Source organism: Neopsephotus bourkii, unplaced genomic scaffold (assembly GCF_033783945.1).
Source record: "Neopsephotus bourkii isolate Nb327-2 ecotype Australia unplaced genomic scaffold, CSIRO-AGI_Nbou_v1 NB_838, whole genome shotgun sequence".
NCBI lineage: Eukaryota > Metazoa > Chordata > Aves > Psittaciformes > Psittacidae > Neopsephotus > Neopsephotus bourkii.
In genome coordinates, this window is record NW_026901334.1 from 2,804,048 (window position 1) to 2,823,432 (window position 19,385).

At 55.9% G+C, this 19,385-nt stretch overlaps 1 protein-coding gene across 3 annotated transcripts; it reads left to right on the plus strand.

Moving 5' to 3' along the window:
• Window positions 1–1,311: 1,311 nt before the first annotated feature.
• Window positions 1,312–17,610, plus strand: ATP8B3 (ATPase phospholipid transporting 8B3). Of its 3 annotated transcripts, none has more exons than XM_061356005.1 (27): window positions 1,312–1,380; window positions 1,857–1,948; window positions 2,555–2,668; window positions 3,079–3,177; window positions 3,576–3,637; window positions 4,217–4,289; window positions 4,389–4,459; window positions 4,764–4,846; window positions 5,407–5,565; window positions 6,309–6,397; window positions 7,184–7,377; window positions 8,062–8,270; window positions 9,118–9,152; window positions 10,049–10,205; window positions 10,690–10,878; window positions 11,295–11,407; window positions 11,780–11,944; window positions 12,186–12,297; window positions 12,570–12,645; window positions 13,037–13,178; window positions 13,594–13,858; window positions 14,335–14,558; window positions 15,129–15,212; window positions 15,500–15,739; window positions 15,923–16,061; window positions 16,324–16,454; window positions 16,944–17,610. In XM_061356005.1, the coding sequence occupies exons 1-27, from the start codon at window positions 1,332–1,334 to the stop codon at window positions 17,172–17,174; spliced, it is 3,597 nt and encodes a 1,198-aa protein (XP_061211989.1). In that variant the 5' UTR covers window positions 1,312–1,331; the 3' UTR covers window positions 17,175–17,610. The 3 variants fall into 3 exon arrangements, with proteins under 3 accessions (XP_061211989.1, XP_061211990.1, XP_061211992.1); XM_061356006.1 differs by having other exon boundaries at window positions 16,947–17,610; XM_061356008.1 differs by lacking the exon at window positions 11,780–11,944.
• Window positions 17,611–19,385: the final 1,775 nt, after the last annotated feature.

Here is a 19,385-nt window from a genome sequence, read left to right on the forward strand (position 1 = left end):
CTCACGTTAATCCCTGCCCTGAGCAGCAGCTGAACAACAGCCCCACGTTTGTCTGGAGCTTTAGGATCTCAGCGCCCACAGAATCCCCGCTCCAGCGGATTGGATCCATGGGGGACACAAATCCCCACGTGTTTCACCAGCACAAACCCTGCGGGCACGGTGCCCGTTGCTGCTTAAAACAGGTTCAGGCCATGCAAGCCTCCACGAGCCTAAAGCTCTGCTTTTTAGGGGTGAGAAAGCCCCGCTTTGGGTCCTGCTGCACGCAGCAGCCCCAAGGGGCTGGTCCACAGCCAGAGCCCCCGGGTACCACGGGACGGGACGTTCCCTGCCAGGCCAGGAGTGGCCGAGCTGGAGGAGCATCCGTGGGTGAATGAATCACGGATGGGCCAAAGGAGGTGTGGAGCAGTGGTCAGAGGATGTCTTGTGCCTGTGGCCGTTGCTGCCGCTTTCTGGTCCTGGGAAGCTCCGGGTTAGGGCCAGGGAAGGGTTTGGCTGCCAGCCCTGGCACCCGCTTCCAGGCTGTTCCTGCCGATCCAAGGGGCAATCATTGAGGCCATGAGCGAGGTTTGATGGGGTTTGTTGGAGCTGCGGTTTCTTGGATGTCTCCGTGGAGGTTTCTCCAACTTGGAATCATTCTTTGGCTTATTTCCCTCTTTCCCCTTGCCCCTGGGCTCTTGGTGAGAGGCCGTTTCCTTGCTGCCTCTGCACAGCACCCAGCTCCACCAGCATCCTCCTCTGTCTGATGAGCTGTAGTTTCGTTTGGCATCCACTGGAGCAGGGGTGCTATGGGGAGGGTAATGGTGTAATGGGGATTGTTACTGGGTGCAGTGGGGTCAGAGATGCCCAACACAGCAGGGACATGGGGGAGAGTCAACTTAAGCCTGATCCTGAGCGTGAGGGATCTTCTGAAAGGATGACTGCAGACAAAACTGAAGTCTTCCATCCCGATGAGACTCAGGTTAGGGTTGGACCCTTCTGTGAAAGCCATCACACCATCTGCTGGTTTGCAAGCAGAGAGCCCAGGCAAACGCTTTGGCACTCACCACTGTTGGCCTCAGCTTTGATATTAGTAGCCTGGAGGAAGGTCAGAAGGTGCTCTGAGCAATGGGTCAGGGCCCTGAGGGCACCAGTGTGTTAATGGCCCTGAACAGCCTCACCTCTCCCATACCCATCCCTGGGGTCCAGCTAAGCTCAGCCTTGAGGCTCAGTCCCAACAGCTTTGTTGTAGGTGGGACTACCTCCAGCTTGGCCACACAGCTGTACCTGGCCACGGGCATCATTGCTTAGTGTTGTGGTTGTCCTTGTTCCTAGATCCTGGCAGTGGTACCAGCATGGCTGAGCGGGAGCCAGGCTGCCTGCATGGAAAGAAGCAGCTGCCAGGTCAGTGAGCAGGGAGCGCGCTGTGGGGTTTGACCTGTCTGTAGAAGAGGGAGATTCGGGGTGAATGGGCTGGAAGGAGGGACCATGAGCAGAGGGGGTGGCTGGGATGTCCCTTGGCAGCCTCCGAACTGGGACAGCAAAGACTGAATCAGGAGAAGCCCAGCAAAGTCCTGTTGCTTGGAGGGGCTGTCCTTGTACCATTACACCAGCACCTGAGCTCGGGCACCTGAGGCTCAGAGGGGAAGTGTGTGCAGCAGTCCCACATCTCTGGAAGCTTCTGGCCTCCTGACCCCTCTGTCCACGCATCCCAAAGCTCCAGCTCTGTCCCATTTGTACCTCCAGCAGCTCTCAAGCTGTAGGTGCGCTATGGAAAGCCCATCCAAGCAGCGTTGGGTCACCGTAAGCCCAGCGGCACCATCACTGCTCCTTGATGGCTGGCTCTGGTGAGAGGTGCTGATATCCCCTTGCTTTTCCAGCTTTCACCTGGGAGGTGAGGGCCAATGACCGGAACTACCACAGGCAATTCAAGAAGAGGTTTGCCTTCTGTCTGAGCAAGCAGAAGTACGCGGTGAGTCAGCCTCATCTCCAGGTGATGGAGACAACCCCACACCACCCTCAATGCATCAGAGCCTCAGGCTCAACCAGGTTGGAAAAGACCTTCAAGATCATCAAGCCCAACCATCCCAAGTCCATCACTAACCCGTGTTTGGAGGATGAGAGGATCTCTGCTCTAGATCCCCTCTGAAGCTGACAGAAAAGGGGCAGAATCACAGTGAGGAGGCTTTTTAGTGGGATGGTTCAATAACAAGAAAGACTAATTATTTTAAAAGATTTAATTTAACAAAAGCAGATTTTCCTTTTTCCCAGTTAAATAATGCCCCCCAGCTGGAGCTGAAGCAAATGGTTTTGTTTGGATTTTATACAGCCCTTTCCTCTAATAAGTCTCCTTGTTTCCCCTCATGGCTTTGGATTTTTAAATGAGGTTTTTGGATTTCTTACACCATGAAAAGTCCCAAAAGCACCAAAATACCCTTGATTCCCTGCAGTGAGCTGGTTTAGTGCACTTGGCAGTGCTGGGGAACGGCTGGACTCCATAATCTTAAAGGTCTTCCCATCAGTTGATGATTCTGTGGTTCTCCATGGCTGAACGCCCACTGGGGCCTTTCTCCTGCAGGGCAATGCCATTAAGACAGCCAAGTACAACGTCCTCACCTTCCTGCCCCTGAACCTCTACGAGCAGTTCCACCGAATGGCCAACGTCTACTTTGTCTTTGTCATCCTCTTACAGGTGAGCTGGGCACCAAGTGTGTGCAGGGCTGCCTGGAAAAGGAAGGATGCCTGGTGGTTGGTGTCGAGGATGCTGCTTGTCAGCGATGCTCATTGTCTGTTATGAACTCAGAGGGGTCTAACCTCCCTTAAGCTTGGTTGCATTAAACTGATTGGATGTGGATGTAAGAGAAGACCATCCCTAAACAGAAATCCTACCCTCCAAATGCCCCATGTACACGTCACGCTTTAAAAAGACGTGGAAAGCCAACAGGAGGGTTCTCTGTAGGCAGACACCTGGATCTGAGTCTTCTTAGATGGGTTCCTTAGATGCTGGCTGGGGAGAGGAGCTGGGAATGAGGGGGGAGCCACCTCAAGCACCCCAAAGTGGGATGAAAGTCGTGTTAGTGGTGTAAAGTTCTCCTCCTCTAGGCCTTCCCTGCCATCTCCACGCTGCCCTGGTATACTCTGCTCTTCCCCCTGAGCTGCCTTCTCATCATCCGGGGTGTGCGAGACCTCATCGATGACATCGTGAGTATGGGATGGAGCAAAAGGCTCTTAGAACTGGGGGCAGGTCCTGGGGCAGGTGGGCAGCAGAAAGGGCCCTCTGGTGTGGGGGAACTGGAAAGCTTGGAAGTTGCTGTCATTTGTTGTTCCTGAGGTACCATCAACTCTGCCGTGTCCAGGATGCTTTGTATTTTCCCTTAGGAAGGATGGGACTGGCCAGTTTGCTTTCCCTGGGGTCTAAACACCAGCCCCCCTCTTCTTTATACCTTAACCAACGGTTATATTCCCAGGGTGGTCACCAGAAATACCTTGAGGGATTTTAGCCTCCACATTCACCAGAATCCATCTTCTGGTTGCTCCAGAAAGCAGCCTGCAGCACGGCCTTGCCCCGTGTTTTCAGCTGGCGTGGTTTTGTCTGGCAGGGCCGTCACCAGAGCGACAGAAACACCAACAGCAGGCCGTGTGAGATCCTGTGTGGGAAGAGGTGAGGGCCCTGGGGAAGCTGGAGCTGGGTTTTCCAGGTCTGTGTGGAGCAATGGATCATCTGAAGCGCTGAGCCTCCTTGAGCATAGCAGCGGGGACAGGTTATGGTGCGATGGCCCCTGAGTCTGCAAGCTCCCATCACCTCCCATCCAGCAGTTGCCCTGTAGGGATGGATGATCCCATCCCAGCCACTGATAGCAGGGCTAACGAAGCCCTGATTGCTGTGCTATGCTGGGAGGAGGGTTCCTTGGCCATAGAAGTTTCTGCAGGTCTTCCTATCTAACTCATGGAGCTGTATCATAGCCTAACACTGGTCCAGGGAAGGACCAACGCTGCCCATCCGTGCACAGGGGGCTGAAGGTCCCTGCCACCCATAGGTACATGGGTTATGGATGTAGCAGACGGGTCCTGCGCTGTCCTCAGCGCTCAGCCATCCTCTGGCTGTGCAGATGGGAGGCCACCATTGCAGCAGAGGAGCCAGGAGAGGAATGGAGACCCCATTCATGCAGGAGTGCTCCAGAGCCTCCATTCCCGCTGCTCCCCAAGGATAAAAACCCCTTCCCCTCTACTCCTCCTGCAGCTTCCTCCAGCAGAAGTGGCGCGACATCCGCGTTGGGGACATCGTCCGCCTGCGGAAGGACAGCTTGGTCCCGGTGCGTGCTGCCCCGGAGCTGCCTCTGCCCCAGGGCTGGGGATGCTTGGACAGGAGGGGCTCAGCCAAGTGCTCTCTCTTCCCTTGTTTGCTCCTCAAGGCTGACATGCTCCTGCTGTGCAGCTCGGAGCCCAGCAGCCTGTGCTATGTGGAGACCACCGACATCGATGGGTGAGGAGAGGGGCAGGGGCTGCTGTTGCCATGGGGGAAGAGGGATGGAGACGTGGAGCCGATGGCTCTGGTCCTGGGGACACCCCAGCGTTGGGGGGGAGAGGTCAGGCACACTGCAAGTTCAATAGCAACCATTGGATGTGGCTAGGGCACCCTGGTCCTCATCTTGCTCTTCATTGGCATCACTCATGAAACCACCTGGTAATTCATGGTTGGCTGTGTCCTATGGGGCCGACAGCAGAATTAAGAGCTCTGTCACCCCACAGTGGTGGTAGAGTTTTCCCTCCCTGGCTCTTGCTCACAGGGAGACAAACCTGAAGTTCAGACAAGCCCTTCTGGTCACGCACCAGGAGCTGGTGAGGGAAGAGAGCATGGCTGCCTTTGATGGTGAGTCTCCCAGATGGGCAAGGCTGCGGCATTCCCACCGGGATGGGATGGGTTCAGCCTCAGGAAGTCCCTGTCCCCTTAGGCACCAAGGGCCATGAGTCCAACGTGAGGCTGCACTTTCTCCTGCTGCAAGGAGTCAGACCTTGCCCACATGGAGGCCCTTCCCCAGCAAAATGGCACACTGGGGTCGTGCTCCTTCCCCCTGCCCTGGATCTTGATTTTCCCACAGGAATCAAGTGCTTGGCTCCCAAACCTGAGCTCTGACCCCGGGTGTTTTCCCCTTTGGTCCCCCACAGGATGCAGATTCCCCTCTCAGAGGCTCTGGGGATGGAGCTGTGTTTGTAGCTCCTCTGGTTTTACAGCCCAGTGAGCTGAGCACCCTCCTCCAGCTTAGCTTGGATTTGAGCCATCCCCATCCCAACTTCATCTAGAGATGCCCCAACAATCCCTGCATCTCCCCAGCACCCCTCTTTGGAGTGGGCCGGCGCGGGGGGCGAGGGGACAGGAAGGTCCTTTCCTTTCCATCAAAGCCATTACCCGAATCCTGCCCTCTGCTCCAGGGACAGTGACCTGTGAGGAGCCCAACAGCCGCATGCACAGCTTCACGGGCACACTGGCCTGGAGGGGACAGACCTACCCCCTTGACAGCGAGAGGATCTTGCTGCGAGGCTGCAGGCTGCGCAACACCGATGTCTGCTACGGCTTGGTTATCTACGCAGGTGAGCGCATCGTGTCCTGCATCCACTCACCTTGGTGGCCTCTTGCGCTTTGTGGCTCAGTGCATCTGAGAGCTTGGGCATGTGGAGCTGTTGGATGAGGCCAGAGGAGGCCATGGAGGTGCTGTGAGGGCTGGAGCAGCTCTGCTCTGGAGCCAGGCTGAGAGAGCTGGGCTGGGGCAGCCTGGAGAAGAGAAGGCTCCTGAAGGGGAGACCTTAGAGCAGCTCCAGTGCCTAAAGGGGCTGCAGGAAACCTGGAGAGGGACTTGGGACAAGGGCCTGTAGGGACAGGCCAAGGGGAATGGCTTGAACCTGCCAGAGGGGAGACTGAGCTGAGCTCTTAGGCAGAAGCTCTTCCCTGTGAGGGTGCTGAGGCGCTGGCACAGGGTGCCCAGAGAAGCTGTGGCTGCCCCATCCCTGGCAGTGCTCAAGGCCAGGTTGGACACAGGGGCTTGGAGCAAGCTGCTCCAGTGGAAGGGGTCGCTGCCCGTGGGAGGGGTTGGAACTGGAGGAGCTTTAAGGTCCCTTCCAACCCAGACTGGATTCCATGAAGAGCTGTGGGAGGAAAGGGACAAGGCTCCAAGTGTGCAGCCATGGTTTGATTAAGCACTGATTGAGGGATGCGGTCCTCTGAAGTCTTCAGAGGTGGGGAGATGTTACAGAGGAAACCAGAATCACTTTGCTGCGAGTCAGCCCTCTGGGGGCTGGGGGCTTGTGGGTTTACTTCTAAAATGTTTCTCATTCAGGATTTGATTCCAAAATTATGAGGAACTGTGGAAAGATCAAGCAGAAGAAAACCAAGCTGGACCGCATGATGGACCAGTTGGTGATCATAGTGAGTGGTGCCAACACCTCCTGCTCTGCCAGCCTCTAAGGCTTGCTCACAAGTCTTCTCAGGAGAGGATGCTTGCTTGGGTGATGCTGATTTTGTTAAGATTGCAGTATTTTGCTGAAGATACCTTGGGTTTAACATGTTATGGGCAAATACCAAGTGATGCTCCCAGGCAGCTGCTGGATCTGGAGTGGTTTGCATGGTGGTTGTGTTGCTTAATGTGTTGGCAGTTCCAAGTCCTCAGCTGCAGAGCAGCCCCTTGGATGAGGGAGCTGGAGTATTGAGGATCTCCAGCCCCTCCTGGCCTGCTTTATTGATCCATAACCATGCAGGTCCAAGGAGGTGGCTTGAGCAGATGGAGGAAGGGAAAGGAGAAACCTTTCCTCCATGGGAAGCAAAGCAGCGTGGCTGTAACTGGATGGCTCTCACTCCTGCTCCTGGTGGTTGGACATCATCACTCCTCAGACTGGGCGCTAGCGTTCCTCTGCTTGCTGGTACTGCAGCAGGAACACCCCATGTCCAGGGGCACAGTGTCTGAGGCAATCAGGAAGCTGGGAAAGTTGGGGTTTGCTTTGTGAGTGTGTGTTGTGAATGTGCCAACTGAAATACGTGCTGGGATCCCTCATCTCAGCCCGGGATGAGTTCTGAGAACCAGCTTCAGGTGCAAGGACACCTTTTCCCAGGCTCACAGCTAAATGAGCCAGTCTGGAAGAGGCAATGGTTGGTGCTAGGAAGGAGTCTGATGGGCTCTGTGTGATGGCACGTTCTCACCCTGGCTTCTCGTCTCAGATCTTCGTGGTGCTGTTGGTCACATCGCTGTGCCTCGCCATTGCCTCTGGGTTCTGGGCCAGGATGTTCCAGGAGAAGCACAGCTACCTCTCTGCTTTCTACAAGCACACAACCCCTGCCCAGCAAGCCTTCTTCAACTTCTGGGGCTTCACAATCCTCCTGAGCATCATCATCCCCATGTCCATGTATATAATGTAAGAGCAACAGAGCTTGGAAGTGGTCAGAGATCAGGACCCCACTCCCTGTCCTTGGCCATCATCTGGCACCTTGGTTTATAGCCACAAAATGGGGCTGCACAAAAGACCCATCTGTGACCTTGAAGAAGTGATTCCCATGTGTTCCTTTAGCTGTAAGAGGGTAAGGATGGAGGGGGGTGCATCTTACAAACACTGATGATGAGCTTTGAGATCTCAGGGGAAAGCCAGAGAAGAGATGCAAAGACACGTACTGATGTTGGAAACTGGGGGCAGGCTGAGGATGAGACTTGATGCAGGTGTTTTCACACCGAGCAGCAGCAGGGTGGGGAAGAGAAGGCCACTGCTGGGAATGAGCACAGTTTGTGCTGGAAGAAGCAGTTTCCAAACCGTCTGGCCCTTTCCTGAATCTCCAGTAAGCGTTTTGTCATCAAAGGCCAGATTTCCAGAGGGGACCCCAGTTGCCTGGGCCCCAGTGGGCTCTCAGTCTGGTATGCGGAGCCTTCTGGAAGCCTGGCCACAAACAAGGAAAAACCTCTTTCCTCCCCCAAGCTCAGAGCAATAGGACCCAGGTGGGAAGTTCCCCTCTGCCTTTTCTTCCCCATGTCAGATTCCCAAGTGCCCCTGGGATGGGAGCAATGAAATCTCCTTCCCCAGTGTAAGTTTTCTTCTCCGACTCCCTAGGTTTGAATTCATCTACCTGGTGAACAGCTGTTTTATCAACTGGGATCTGGAAATGTATTACGCTGCCAAGGACATCCCAGCACAAGCCAGAAGCACCAGCCTCAATGATCAGCTTGGCCAGATCGAATACATCTTCTCGGACAAGACTGGCACCTTGACACAAAACATGATGAGCTTCAAGAAATGCTGTGTCAATGGGACCGTCTATGGTAACTTTTGGTGCAAGCAAGTTTGTAGGGTCTCATGAGTTAGGTAAAGCTTGAATTGGCTCTTCCCACTCTTCCTGCCTTACCTGGGAGCTTGAGCCACGTGGATTGATCTTGGTGCTCCAGCCTGTAGACAGAAGATGCTGTAGGAGTGAGGCTTGTTCTCATCATGCATGTTACTGGGGATTTGCAGGGGCCACCATACCTATGGCCACACAGTGCATGGGGTCAGGAGATGCCTCAAACTCAGCAAGGTTTTCCCTGATGAAACAAGGGAGCCTGGGGTTAGGAGCCCAGCACAGCTACATGGCAAACACATGGTGTGAGTAAGGTGGATCCCACCTGGAATAATCGGCTGACGCTGCCCAGGGCAGGGCAAGCAGAAGAGCCATGGGGTGATGGGCCAGTGAACCCCATGGGATTTTTCTTTTCTATGAAGGTCATGGAGAGAAAAGGGAGGTTTTGCTTTTCTTTGCATTGTTTTTCTCATGAAAAGCAGCTTGGTTTCCAAATTTGGGCACTTTGAGGTTTTCAGGTGACCCATGGAGAAGGCAAAGGCATTATCACCCCCCTCATGTTTCTTCAGAGTTAATGCATCTCATTGCTCAGCTAGAGCTGGCTTTTTAACATTGAAAATGTGTCTGAACAGTCCAAGAGCCAACTAATTCAAACCTGGCTATCCTGTGAGAGCCTGGCTTGCGACCAGGCTGAGAACTGGTCCCTTCTTGCCAGTCTCTTGAGCAGCAAAAGGAGAGGTCCCCTGTTGAGAAACTGCTCAAAGACACACACATAACCCCCCGAAGTGATGCTCCTGTGAGCTCTGTTAGTTAAATGCTTTTCATTTTGGCAGGTACGGGCACAGGCCATGAGGACAAACACCCACCGGTGCGTAACTCCCCCCTCTCATGCAACATGGGGCCAGATGAGGCTCCTTGCTGGGGCCAAAGCCATAGAACAGAATCTGCCTGGGAACAGCCCCATGTGCAGTGCTGGGGCTCCAGCCGCCACCTCCCGGGCTCCCATTGATGCCCCAAGCTCTGGTCCAGGCTGGGAGATGTGATCACGGAATCCCAGCATCATCAGTGTTGGAAGGGGCCTCTGGAGATCACCCAGTGCAACCAGGGCCACCCAGAGCAGGGTGCACAGGAACGTGCCCATGGTGGGTTTGGGATGGCTCCAGAGAGGGAGACTCCACAGCCCCCGTGGGCAGCCTTTGCCAGGGCTCTGCCACCCTCAATGGAAAGTTCTTCTTCATGCTGAGGTGGAACTTGTTGTGCTTTAGTTTCTGGCCATTGCTCCTCGTCCTGCTGCTGGGCACCACCGAGAAGAGTCTGGCACCATCCTGCAATGATGGGATCCCCTCTCAGCCTGCTCTTTGGACTAAACAGACCCAGCTCCTACAATCTCCCCTTATCAGATGCTCCTGAGCATCCTTGTGGCCATTGCTCACACTAGCAGCAGGCTTAGCCGTTACAACCCAAACTTGCTTACAACAGGGTCCCATGCGTGTGTTCCCTTGGGCTGGCGAGTTTGTTGGTCCTCAGCTGCCAGTTAAGGACAGGGGAACTGGGGTTATAACCCAGTGCAGGTCTGGTTTTCAATATGCTTTTTATTGCCAACCTTTCTACACTCAGCAATGCAGAGCTCGACTTACAAACTCTGATCTGTATTGGACCACACCAGCACAGAGCTGTTGTATTGCAGCCAGCAGCATCCCCAGTGCAGAGCCCTGTGCTCAGTCCCTCCTGGGGGTGCCTGCAGCCTCCCTGTGCCTCTTGCAGGGCTCGGGGGTGAGCTGGAGCCACCACGTGCAGGAGAAGTCGGACTTCTGTGATGTGACGCTGCTGGAAGCTGCCCAGCGGGACAAGGACCCTGTGCTGAGGGAGTTCCTGAGGCTGCTGGCCCTCTGCCACACCGTCATGGTGGAGGAGAAGGGCGGTGGGTTGATGTACTCAGAGCGGGGTCAAGCTGGTCCAAGGCACCGAGGCCATGGAGGCTTCCTCCATCACTTAGAACAGCTCTGCAGTGTGGGGAGCAGGGGGTGTGAGAGCCCCTGCACGTTTGGGTTTGTTGTGAAGGTAATGAGTGGGAACAGGGTCCATCCCTGTCTGGGGTGATGCAGGCCGGCGTCAGCTCACTGTGCTCTTCTGGTCATGCTGGGACAAACTGGTCACAGTGCCTGCTGCACTGATGAACCAGGACACTGGGGTCATGTTCTGTGGCGTCTACAAGAGTTGTCTTTCCTGGGGCAGTGAGCAGAAGAGATGAGACAAGAAGGACTGAGTTTCCCAAGGGTGGTGGTTTGGACTTCAGGGTGTCCTGATAGATAGATAATATTGGTGCTGGGCAAGAACAGGGTGTTTCAGATGTCCAAGAGCTGCGTGGCTGGGAGCCTCCTTGTCTAATCCCAACTCTTCCGCAGACCAGCTGGTTTACCAGGCAGCTTCACCAGATGAAGAAGCACTGGTGCTGGCAGCCAGGAACCTGGGGTATGTCTTTCTGGCCCGAACACAAGACACCATCACCATCAGTGAGCTGGGGAAGAAGAGGGTGTACAGAGTGCTGGCCATGCTGGACTTCAACAGCGATCGCAAGAGGATGTCTGTCTTAGGTGAGTGGGACAGGGTGTCCCAGGGGTCCTTGCCATTCTCAGCCCTGCAAAGGGATGGCACTGGGGTGGCTGTGATTGATTTAGGATTGATAATCCTAAGGATTGTCCTGGTCATCCCTATGGCTTTGCTCGCCCTCATACCTTGGTGTAGGTAAACAAGAAGGGTTTAAGCAGCTGAGAGACAGTGAGCAAAGCAGGGGCTCAGAGGAGGTGTGTGAGGAACTGACAGCCCTTGAGGCCTGATCCTGCCCTGTGATGCTGTAGCTATGGGGGGATTCCTGTGCTTCCTCCAACCATAGGTAGAGAGGCAGCAGCGTGCACTGTGATGCCTTCTGCAGCAGGGCCATGGCACGGAGACAGAGATGGGTGGGAGTCATCTCTCTGGGTAGCTAAGCCGTCATTCTGCTCCCTCCCAGTGCGAGACCCCCAGGGCACAATCCGTCTCTACACCAAGGGGGCTGACACGGTCATCCTGGAGAGACTGCAGAGCAGAGGGCCCCATGAGACCTTCACTGAGAGGGCCCTGGATGTGAGTCCCACACCAGCCTGGGGTGCAAAGGGCTGGTCTCCCTGCTGCTGGCTTTGGGCTGGGTGTCCTGGAGGCCCTTGCTGCCCCTTCTCCCTCTTGCTTCAGGATTTTGGTCCTTCTTCCTTTCTTCTGCTCTAAAAGCCTCACATGGGCACATGGGACAAGGGCTAAGAGGGCATCAAACCCAGCTTCAACGTTCTGCGTGCTCATTGTAAGGATGCTCATGCGGATGCTGTAGGATGGGAGCGAATCAGAGCCCAGAGGGAGTCCCTCAGGTCCTCTGGCTCTGCCCATGGGAGCATCGCGGCTGGCTGGCGTGATGCCCTGGTCCAGTGGCTGAGGGAAAGGAGCCCTCATGTCCCATCTCCGCAGCGCTTTGCAGAGGAGACACTGCGGACTCTGTGCCTGGCCTGTAAGGAAGTGAGCGAGGTCGAGTACAGTGACTGGAGCAGGAGGCACCGTGAGGCCAGCATCCTGCTGCAGGGCCGCGCGCGGGAGCTGGACAAGCTGTACGAGGAGATGGAGCAGAACCTGCAGGTGGGATGAGGCTGGGATGTGAGAAACCCCCTGTGCTGGTCCCACCGAGGGGCTCAACTCTCTGGAATGAGGGGGGGAAGTGCCCAACCCAACACCCATCCCCTGGGAGGGGGCTCCACACCAGGGGTGACTGTGCCATGCACTGGGTTAGGTACCTGTCGGGCTGTGTCCATCCCTGGGCATGGACTCCTGTTTGGATCCAGGAGTAATTCCCACCTCTGTATCTTGTCCTTCCTTCCAGCTGCTCGGGGCCACAGCCATTGAGGACAAGCTGCAAGACGGTGTCCCTGAAACCATCCAGCTGCTGAAACTGGGCAACATCAAAGTGTGGGTGCTGACGGGAGACAAACAAGGTCAGTGGAAGCAACCAACACATTTCAGCTTCTCCCCTAAGCAGGACCAGAGATGAGACCCTGGGACTAGGCAGCAGCCAGGTCCTGCTGTTCCCTTTGATGCACAGCCGATGTCCCACACATTGTGTCACCCATGGGGAAGTTGAGGCAGGGGAAGCATCTGCGATGGCAGAGAGCTGGAGCAGAGCCCCCAGTGGCTGCTGCCCACCAAGGGCTCTGTCCCTGCGGTGGAGGGGGCAGCACCATTGGCCACTGACCCCTGCGTGTTGCAGAGACCGCTGTGAACATTGGCTACGCGTGCAAGCTGCTCACGGATGACATGGAGATCCTGGAGGAGAAGGAGGTCAGGTGAGGAACTGTGACCCCCTGGTTCCGGATGTTGTTGTCCCCGCTGAAGACCCCTTGAGGGCACAGGATTTGGGCAGAGCTCAACTCTGCCAGAGATGCTTCTCCTTCCCTGTCCCAGCCTGGGGGTCCCTGATGCTTTTCCAGGCTTCCCATCTGTTTCTGCTCCTACAGCACTGTCCTCCCTGGCAGGCTTTGCCCAAGCTGCCTCTCCAGCCTCTAAACCACAGGGACAGAGCTGATTTCTGAGAGCAGTGAGCCCTTGGGGCCCCCTCTCTGCCTCCCCCCCGCCCCATTCCCACCACTGGGAACATCTTCCCAGAGTTGTCTTTACAATGGCAAAAGCCAACTGCGGGTCTCAATCCTCAGCTCCTACCACCCCTTCCTCACACAGTGAGATCCTTGAGGCTCACTGGGTCAGCAACAACAACTCCAGTGGCAATGGGGAAGCCCAGTCCAGCAGCCGCCTCTCCCAGCAGCACCCCAAGGCTTCACAGCACAAGAAGAGAGCGATCATCATCAGTGGGGACTTCCTGGTAAGGTGGCACTTGGATGCTCTTTGCTCTGCCCAACCTGTGCTGTTTCTGCCCTGGTGCTGGCTGGCACCAGGATGTGATGGGCATCCTGCCCAAAGGGTAGGGAAAGCCCATTTGGGGCTGGGGAATGAAGAGGGGAGAGGGGGACAACTTTGTACCCATCACTTGGCGTTGGGGGGCGTCAGTCACACTGCTCCAGTCGGTCTGGTGGGATGATGCAGGCTGGCATCAGCTCCCCAGGCTTCCCATGCTGGGGCAGGCTGGTCTCCTGGTCACAGTGTGTGACACTATGTGATGAGCTTGAAAACTGGGGGTCACTTTCTTGTAGTGATTTAAGAGGATCACTGAAGAGCTGGGGGGGTCTCATGCTATGAAGGCTACGGGTGAGGTCCCAACCATTGTGCTCTTCCCTAAGGACAAAATCCTCCACACTGGAGAGGTGCTGGAGGAGAAGCGGAGGCTGTGGCGGCGGCTGCCTTGCTGCAGGGCTGTGGGCTCAGAGCAGCAGGGCAGTCTGGTGGAGAAGGCCTTCGTGGACTTGGCCACCAGCTGCCAGGCAGTGATCTGCTGCAGGGTGACCCCCAAGCAGAAAGCCCTCATGGTGCAGCTGGTGAAGAAGCACAAGAAAGCCATCACCCTGGCCATCGGGGATGGGGCCAATGATGTCAACATGATCAAAAGTGAGGCTCGGGGCAGGGGGGAGTGGGGGGTTCAGCCAGTGCATCCCACCGGTGGGAAGTGGTGGTGCCCCATGTGCCATCTCCATCACCTCACCACCTCCTTTGAGGCGAGGAGCTGGGAGAGGAACCCCCTTGATGCTGTGCTGGGAGGGTGGGAGAGGCACGGGACCAGCCTGGGCCAAGAGCAGGATGGACCACTCGCTTTGATGAATGAAACTTCCAGTCCCCATCTGTGCAGCAGGCAGAGACATCCCTGCCCTTCTCCAGCAGCCCTGACATGGGACTGAGCTCTTTGCTCACCCAACCATGCCTGGCACATTGCTCCTGCAGGATGTGGTAAAGGGGGCTTCTTCCCTTTGCCCATCACTACTGGATTCACCCTCTGCTCACCAGCCCAGGGGCAATCCACAGGGAAATCAAGCACCAACTCCCCCCAAACCTCCTCCCTGCCTTTCACCCCCTCCTGTCCTCTGCAGCTGCCGACATCGGGGTGGGCATCAATGGGCTGGAGGGTGCACAGGCCGTGCAGTGCAGCGACTATGCCCTGGCGCAGTTCTCCTACCTCCAGCGCCTCCTGCTCGTCCATGGCCGCTGGGCTTACCTCCGCATCTGCAAGTTCCTGCGCTACTTCTTCTACAAGACCTTTGCTGGCCTCATGGCCCAGGTCTGGTTCGCTTTCCACAGTGGATTCACGGCTCAGGTGAGGAATGAAGCCATTATCAAGGGTTGCACCCATCCCATCAGTGCTTCAACCCCTCTGCACAGGATCCCATGCAGGTCTCGTGCCTGATGGGCACATCACCACCCTGGTCCCCTTTCTCCCTTGCCCTGGTATTGGACTGTCCGATTTATGGGGGCTGCCTGGCTGAGTTACAACGGGGTATGTGCCTTTTGGCTGACTGGATTGGGGAAAGCAGCCTGTGGAGGTTTGGGATGTCCTGATGAGCTGCAGCTCAGTCTCGGACAGATGCAGGGAAAGATCCCATGTGCATTTAACTGGTTTCCTCCAAAATGGGACCTTTTATCCCAAAGGCCATCAGTATGACTTTACCACCGCTGTGTGCTCCAGCCCCCCCATCTCCATCTGCAGCATGGTCCCACAGTCCACTGACTGCTGCAGACAGTGTGGGGCTGATGCAGAACTTGGGGCAAGTCCATGGGGTTTTCCACAGAGTTTGGGTTTCCCGGGCTCGCCCCTGGTGCCTGGGCATCTTTTGGGAGTCCTTTTGAAGCACCACTGCTCTCACAGCTGCTTTCTTTTCCCTTCTAGCCCCTGTATGAGGGCTGGTTCCTTGCACTCTACAACATTTTCTACACCACCTACCCTGTGCTGTCCATGGGCCTTTTGGAGCAGGTATGGGTTCATTGGGCTGCATCCGGCCCCTGTGCCTGGAGGCTGCATCCTCTGTGGGTGTGAATCAGCCTGGCAGTTGTTCCACCCCACCTCTTTATGCTGGGACAGGGGATCAAGCAGCTCAATGGGCATTTGGAGCTTACCAGCGGTGCTCTATTCCCCATCACCCCAGAGCAACCATGTGTATTGACTCACAGCAGCATCCCTGTAGGGGTTGTTGCATGGGGTGGGCCCAATCCTGCTTCCCAGTGTGGTGGGGAGGGTGATGCTTGGTGCCTTCTCGGCAGGACGTGAGTGCCAAGAAGAGCCTGGAGTTCCCTGAGCTCTACGTGGCCGGGCAGCAGGATGAGCTCTTCAACTACCGCATCTTCGGCATCACCCTCCTGCACGGGGTCAGCACCTCGCTCGCCAGCTTCTACATCGCCTTCTGGGCCTTCAGGGACCATGTTGGCAGCAAGGCTGTTGGTGACTACGAGTCCTTTGCTGTCACGGTGGCCACATCGGCGCTGCTGTCGGTCCTCATGGAGGTGAGCACCCGTCTGCCCTTCCCCATCTGGCCCAGTGGCAGACGTTGAGGGACTGGGCTCTCTGACACCGTCCCCAGTAGCTTTGTGGTTGGGGGATGACCTCCCTTGGGGCTGGGAGGAAATTGGGACTGAATGGAAGAGGATCCTCATCGGACACTGTGCGCTCTGCCCTTGTCACTACAGATCATCCTGGACACGAAGTTCTGGACGGTGCTGTCCTTTGTGATGGTCGCTGCCAGCCTGCTGCTCTTCTGCCTCTTCTCCTTCCTGACCCAAAGCATCGGTGCCTTCAGGATAGCCCCTGCCATCTTCTGCTTCCCAGGTCAGATGCCCTGGGGATCGCCGTGGTTCTTCCCTCCTCAGGTTGGGGAGCCCACCCTGGCCTTGGTGCTACAAGCTGTTTCCCACCTGGTAGATCATCTCTCCATCACAACTTCTTGATCCTTCTGTCTTGTTTCGGTGCCATCTCCTCTTTAGACCCTTTGATGCCTTTATGGGTGCGGGCCTGTCCCCTGACAGTTGTTCCCTCTGTGCTCTCCACCTTCCCTACCTAAGCATCACTCACCACCTTCTTGCACTGACAGATGCCAGCCGGAATGCCCTCACCGACCCCTACGTCCTGCTCGTGGTCCTGCTGTCCCTGGTGGTGAACACTATCCCCTCACTGACCATCCACCTGTACCACGCCATGGCAGGCAAACCCACCATCCAGCAGGTGAGGGCTGATGGGGATGGCACGGGGAGGGCTCTGGGGCTGTTCTGCAGGGAAGCCACCTGGGACTTGTCCCCTCTCCTTGGTGGCACCGCTCGCCTGGTGGTGGCTGCTCATGCCACTGGTGCCCAAGGCTGGAACTGGCTTCCAGGACTCCCTGGACCTGCCAATTAGGAGGCACTGGGGTCTGGAGCAGGTTTTGGTACCACCCCCAGCCTTCATAGAGCTCATCCCCATGTGGGTTATGGGTTTATACCCCTCTGGTGGTACAAAGAGGTCCCAGATAAGAGCAGGCGTTGAGATTGTGCTCCAGAGCTCCGGCAGCTTCAAAGACCCCAGGAGTGTTCCTATGGTGCACATCCCCTTGTGGCAACTCAGCTCATGGTGGAGCCGGGAGCCAAACCTCGGTGAAGGGCATCCCTGCCCATCCCTCCCTGGGGTGAGGGTTTGCCTGGGGGTGGCCACAGCCCTCATCTCCTCATCCCCTTGCAGAAGACCCGCTTGAAGGCCAAGCAGGCACCGGAGCCCTCGGTGGAGCTGCGTGCCCATGTCTCCCGTGGCTCCTTCCACCGCCGCTCCAGCTACGCCTTCTCCCACCAGGAGGGCTACGCCGGGCTCATCACCCGCGGGGACAGCCTGCGGGCCGGGGGTGCTCGCCCTGGTCCCCTGCATCCAGAGATGCAAACCCCGGCTTTGTCGTCCCCCCCCAGCCCCTTGCCGTAGGTGCCCTGGCAGCATCAACCTCCCCCAGTGCTGGGATGGGAGGTGCTCTCAAGGTGCATTTTCTGATCTTATTTGGATAGGTTTGAAGCCAGTGGCAGCCCCTATGGATGCGGAGGGGCTGGAGCAGCCTGGGGGATGCTGCTCCAGGCACTAAACTCTGGGACATGTCCTGCCAGCAGCTCTATCTGCTCCACACCGTGTGTGTTACAGCCTGTGCAGAAAGCAACCAACCTCTGCCACGCACATCGGGCTGGTTCTGGTGCCCATGGCTTTCAGAGGCATGAGCCCAGCAGATCAGCCTGGCTTCCAGCAGCCTCTCCTCATCGCTCCCCACCATCTGTGAGGGTGCTGAGGCGCTGGCACAGGGTGCCCAGAGAAGCTGTGTCTGCCCCATCCCTGGCAGTGCTCAAGGCCAGGTTGGACACAGGGGCTTGGAGCAAGCTGCTCCAGTGGAAGGGGTCCCTGCCCGTGGCAGGGGTTGGAACTGGAGGAGCTTTAAGGTCCCTTCCAACCCAACCCATTCCATAGTTCTATGATCTCCACCTCCTTGTCTTTGCTATCACCACATGAGTGGTGGTGTCTGCTATGTGCCATGCCCCACTCCCGTGGGACTGATATCCCCATCTCCAGGGACAGCTTGTGCCCACAGGCCCTACAAAGTACTACTGTGGGGAGGGTGAAGCACTGAGGTGACACTCACCAGTTCTGCCCAGAGGGATGGGAGCTGCAGGGCTCCACAGTGGGGACATCAGCAGCAACTGCTGGAGAAGCTGGGTGTGAACAAGTGACCGGTGACTGGATCACCCCCTTTATTGCTCTTATTTTATAATTAAAAGAACTTCAGCTTTTCTCTTCTCTCCTGTAAATCCACCAAAACACTGCACAGAAAGGTCCTGCGCTCCATCTGTGCGCGCCACCAGCTCTTTGCAGCATGCCAGCACTGGTGCCATGGCAAAACACACGGTAGGACGTGATACTGGGATCAAAAGAGAGGTAATTCCATCAGCCAGGGGGGCTTGGAGCTGCCTGCGGCACACACGCCCTGATGGGGTTGTTTAACAAGTGCTTTGGCCTCATCTGCACCCAGTTTGTGGGAATTAAAGTGTTTATTTTGGGCTCTGGCCAAAGGCTGTTGGATGCTGCCAAGAAATGGAAGTGTCTGAGGCTTCCCCTAGGAAAGCTTTCACCCCTGCAAATACCAAATGGAAAACTATGGGGGGGAAGGAACCTCTCCCAGCTGCTTGGGCATGATCCCCAAATCTACTCCCTGATGCTCTTAGGGCAGGTCTAGGGCAAGGAACGGAGCTGGTTGGAAGGGGGCTGACCCATGGGACACGACACTCACGCCATGTGAATGACTAGAAAATAATTTATTGAAGAAACAGAAAGCTGCAGAAATACAACACAGTCATGACCAGTAGAGGATGAACAAACAGAGAGGCATTCCTTTTTGTCCTCTTCTAAAACCTGTCAATAGGCTGGAGTTTGAGTTTCCTGATCACTTCCCCTGCGCGCGTCATTGCAAAGAACAAGGAACAAACTCCAGAGCACACAGCACAGCTTGGATAAAGTGCCTGACACATAAGACTTTTTTATTATCATTATTATTATTTTTTTCTTTTTTAACGTTTGCAAATAGCTTTAACAAATATAGTTGCAAGACACAGAGGAGTAACAATTGCATTTCGCTGGAGAGCAAAACCTATCCCATGAGAGTAACAAGAAAGCAGCAGCGAAAAGAACCCAACGGAAACAAATCAATGTCATTAGAAGGAAAAAGTCATTTAAAAACTCAAAGATGAGGCCCGCAGTCTGTGTGGGATGAGGACGAGCGTCACCTATTGCTATGCAGATCAATGAGCAGTGTTTTGTGGAGGTGGCTGGACTGGCAAACCTGAGGCTGCAGATTCTTCCTGGCTGGGTTTATTCTGATTTATTTCTTTTTCTTTAGAAATTTAAGGGAAAAAAAGAAGAAAAAAAAAACAAAAAACAAACCCAAAATTTTGTTCTTTGCATTTTTAATTTCTTCTCCTTCAAGACCCCAAACAAAGGCAGACAAAAGAGGACCCGGATCCTGCACGGCAGCGCCTGGAAGGCCAGCCCCAGAGCCGCTGCCTGCACTGCCCCGGCTGCGCGTGTGCTCTGAGACAAGGGAAACGGAGCCCAGGGGCCACCCCAGCATCTCCATGGTGGCCAAGGCAGGTTGAGGAT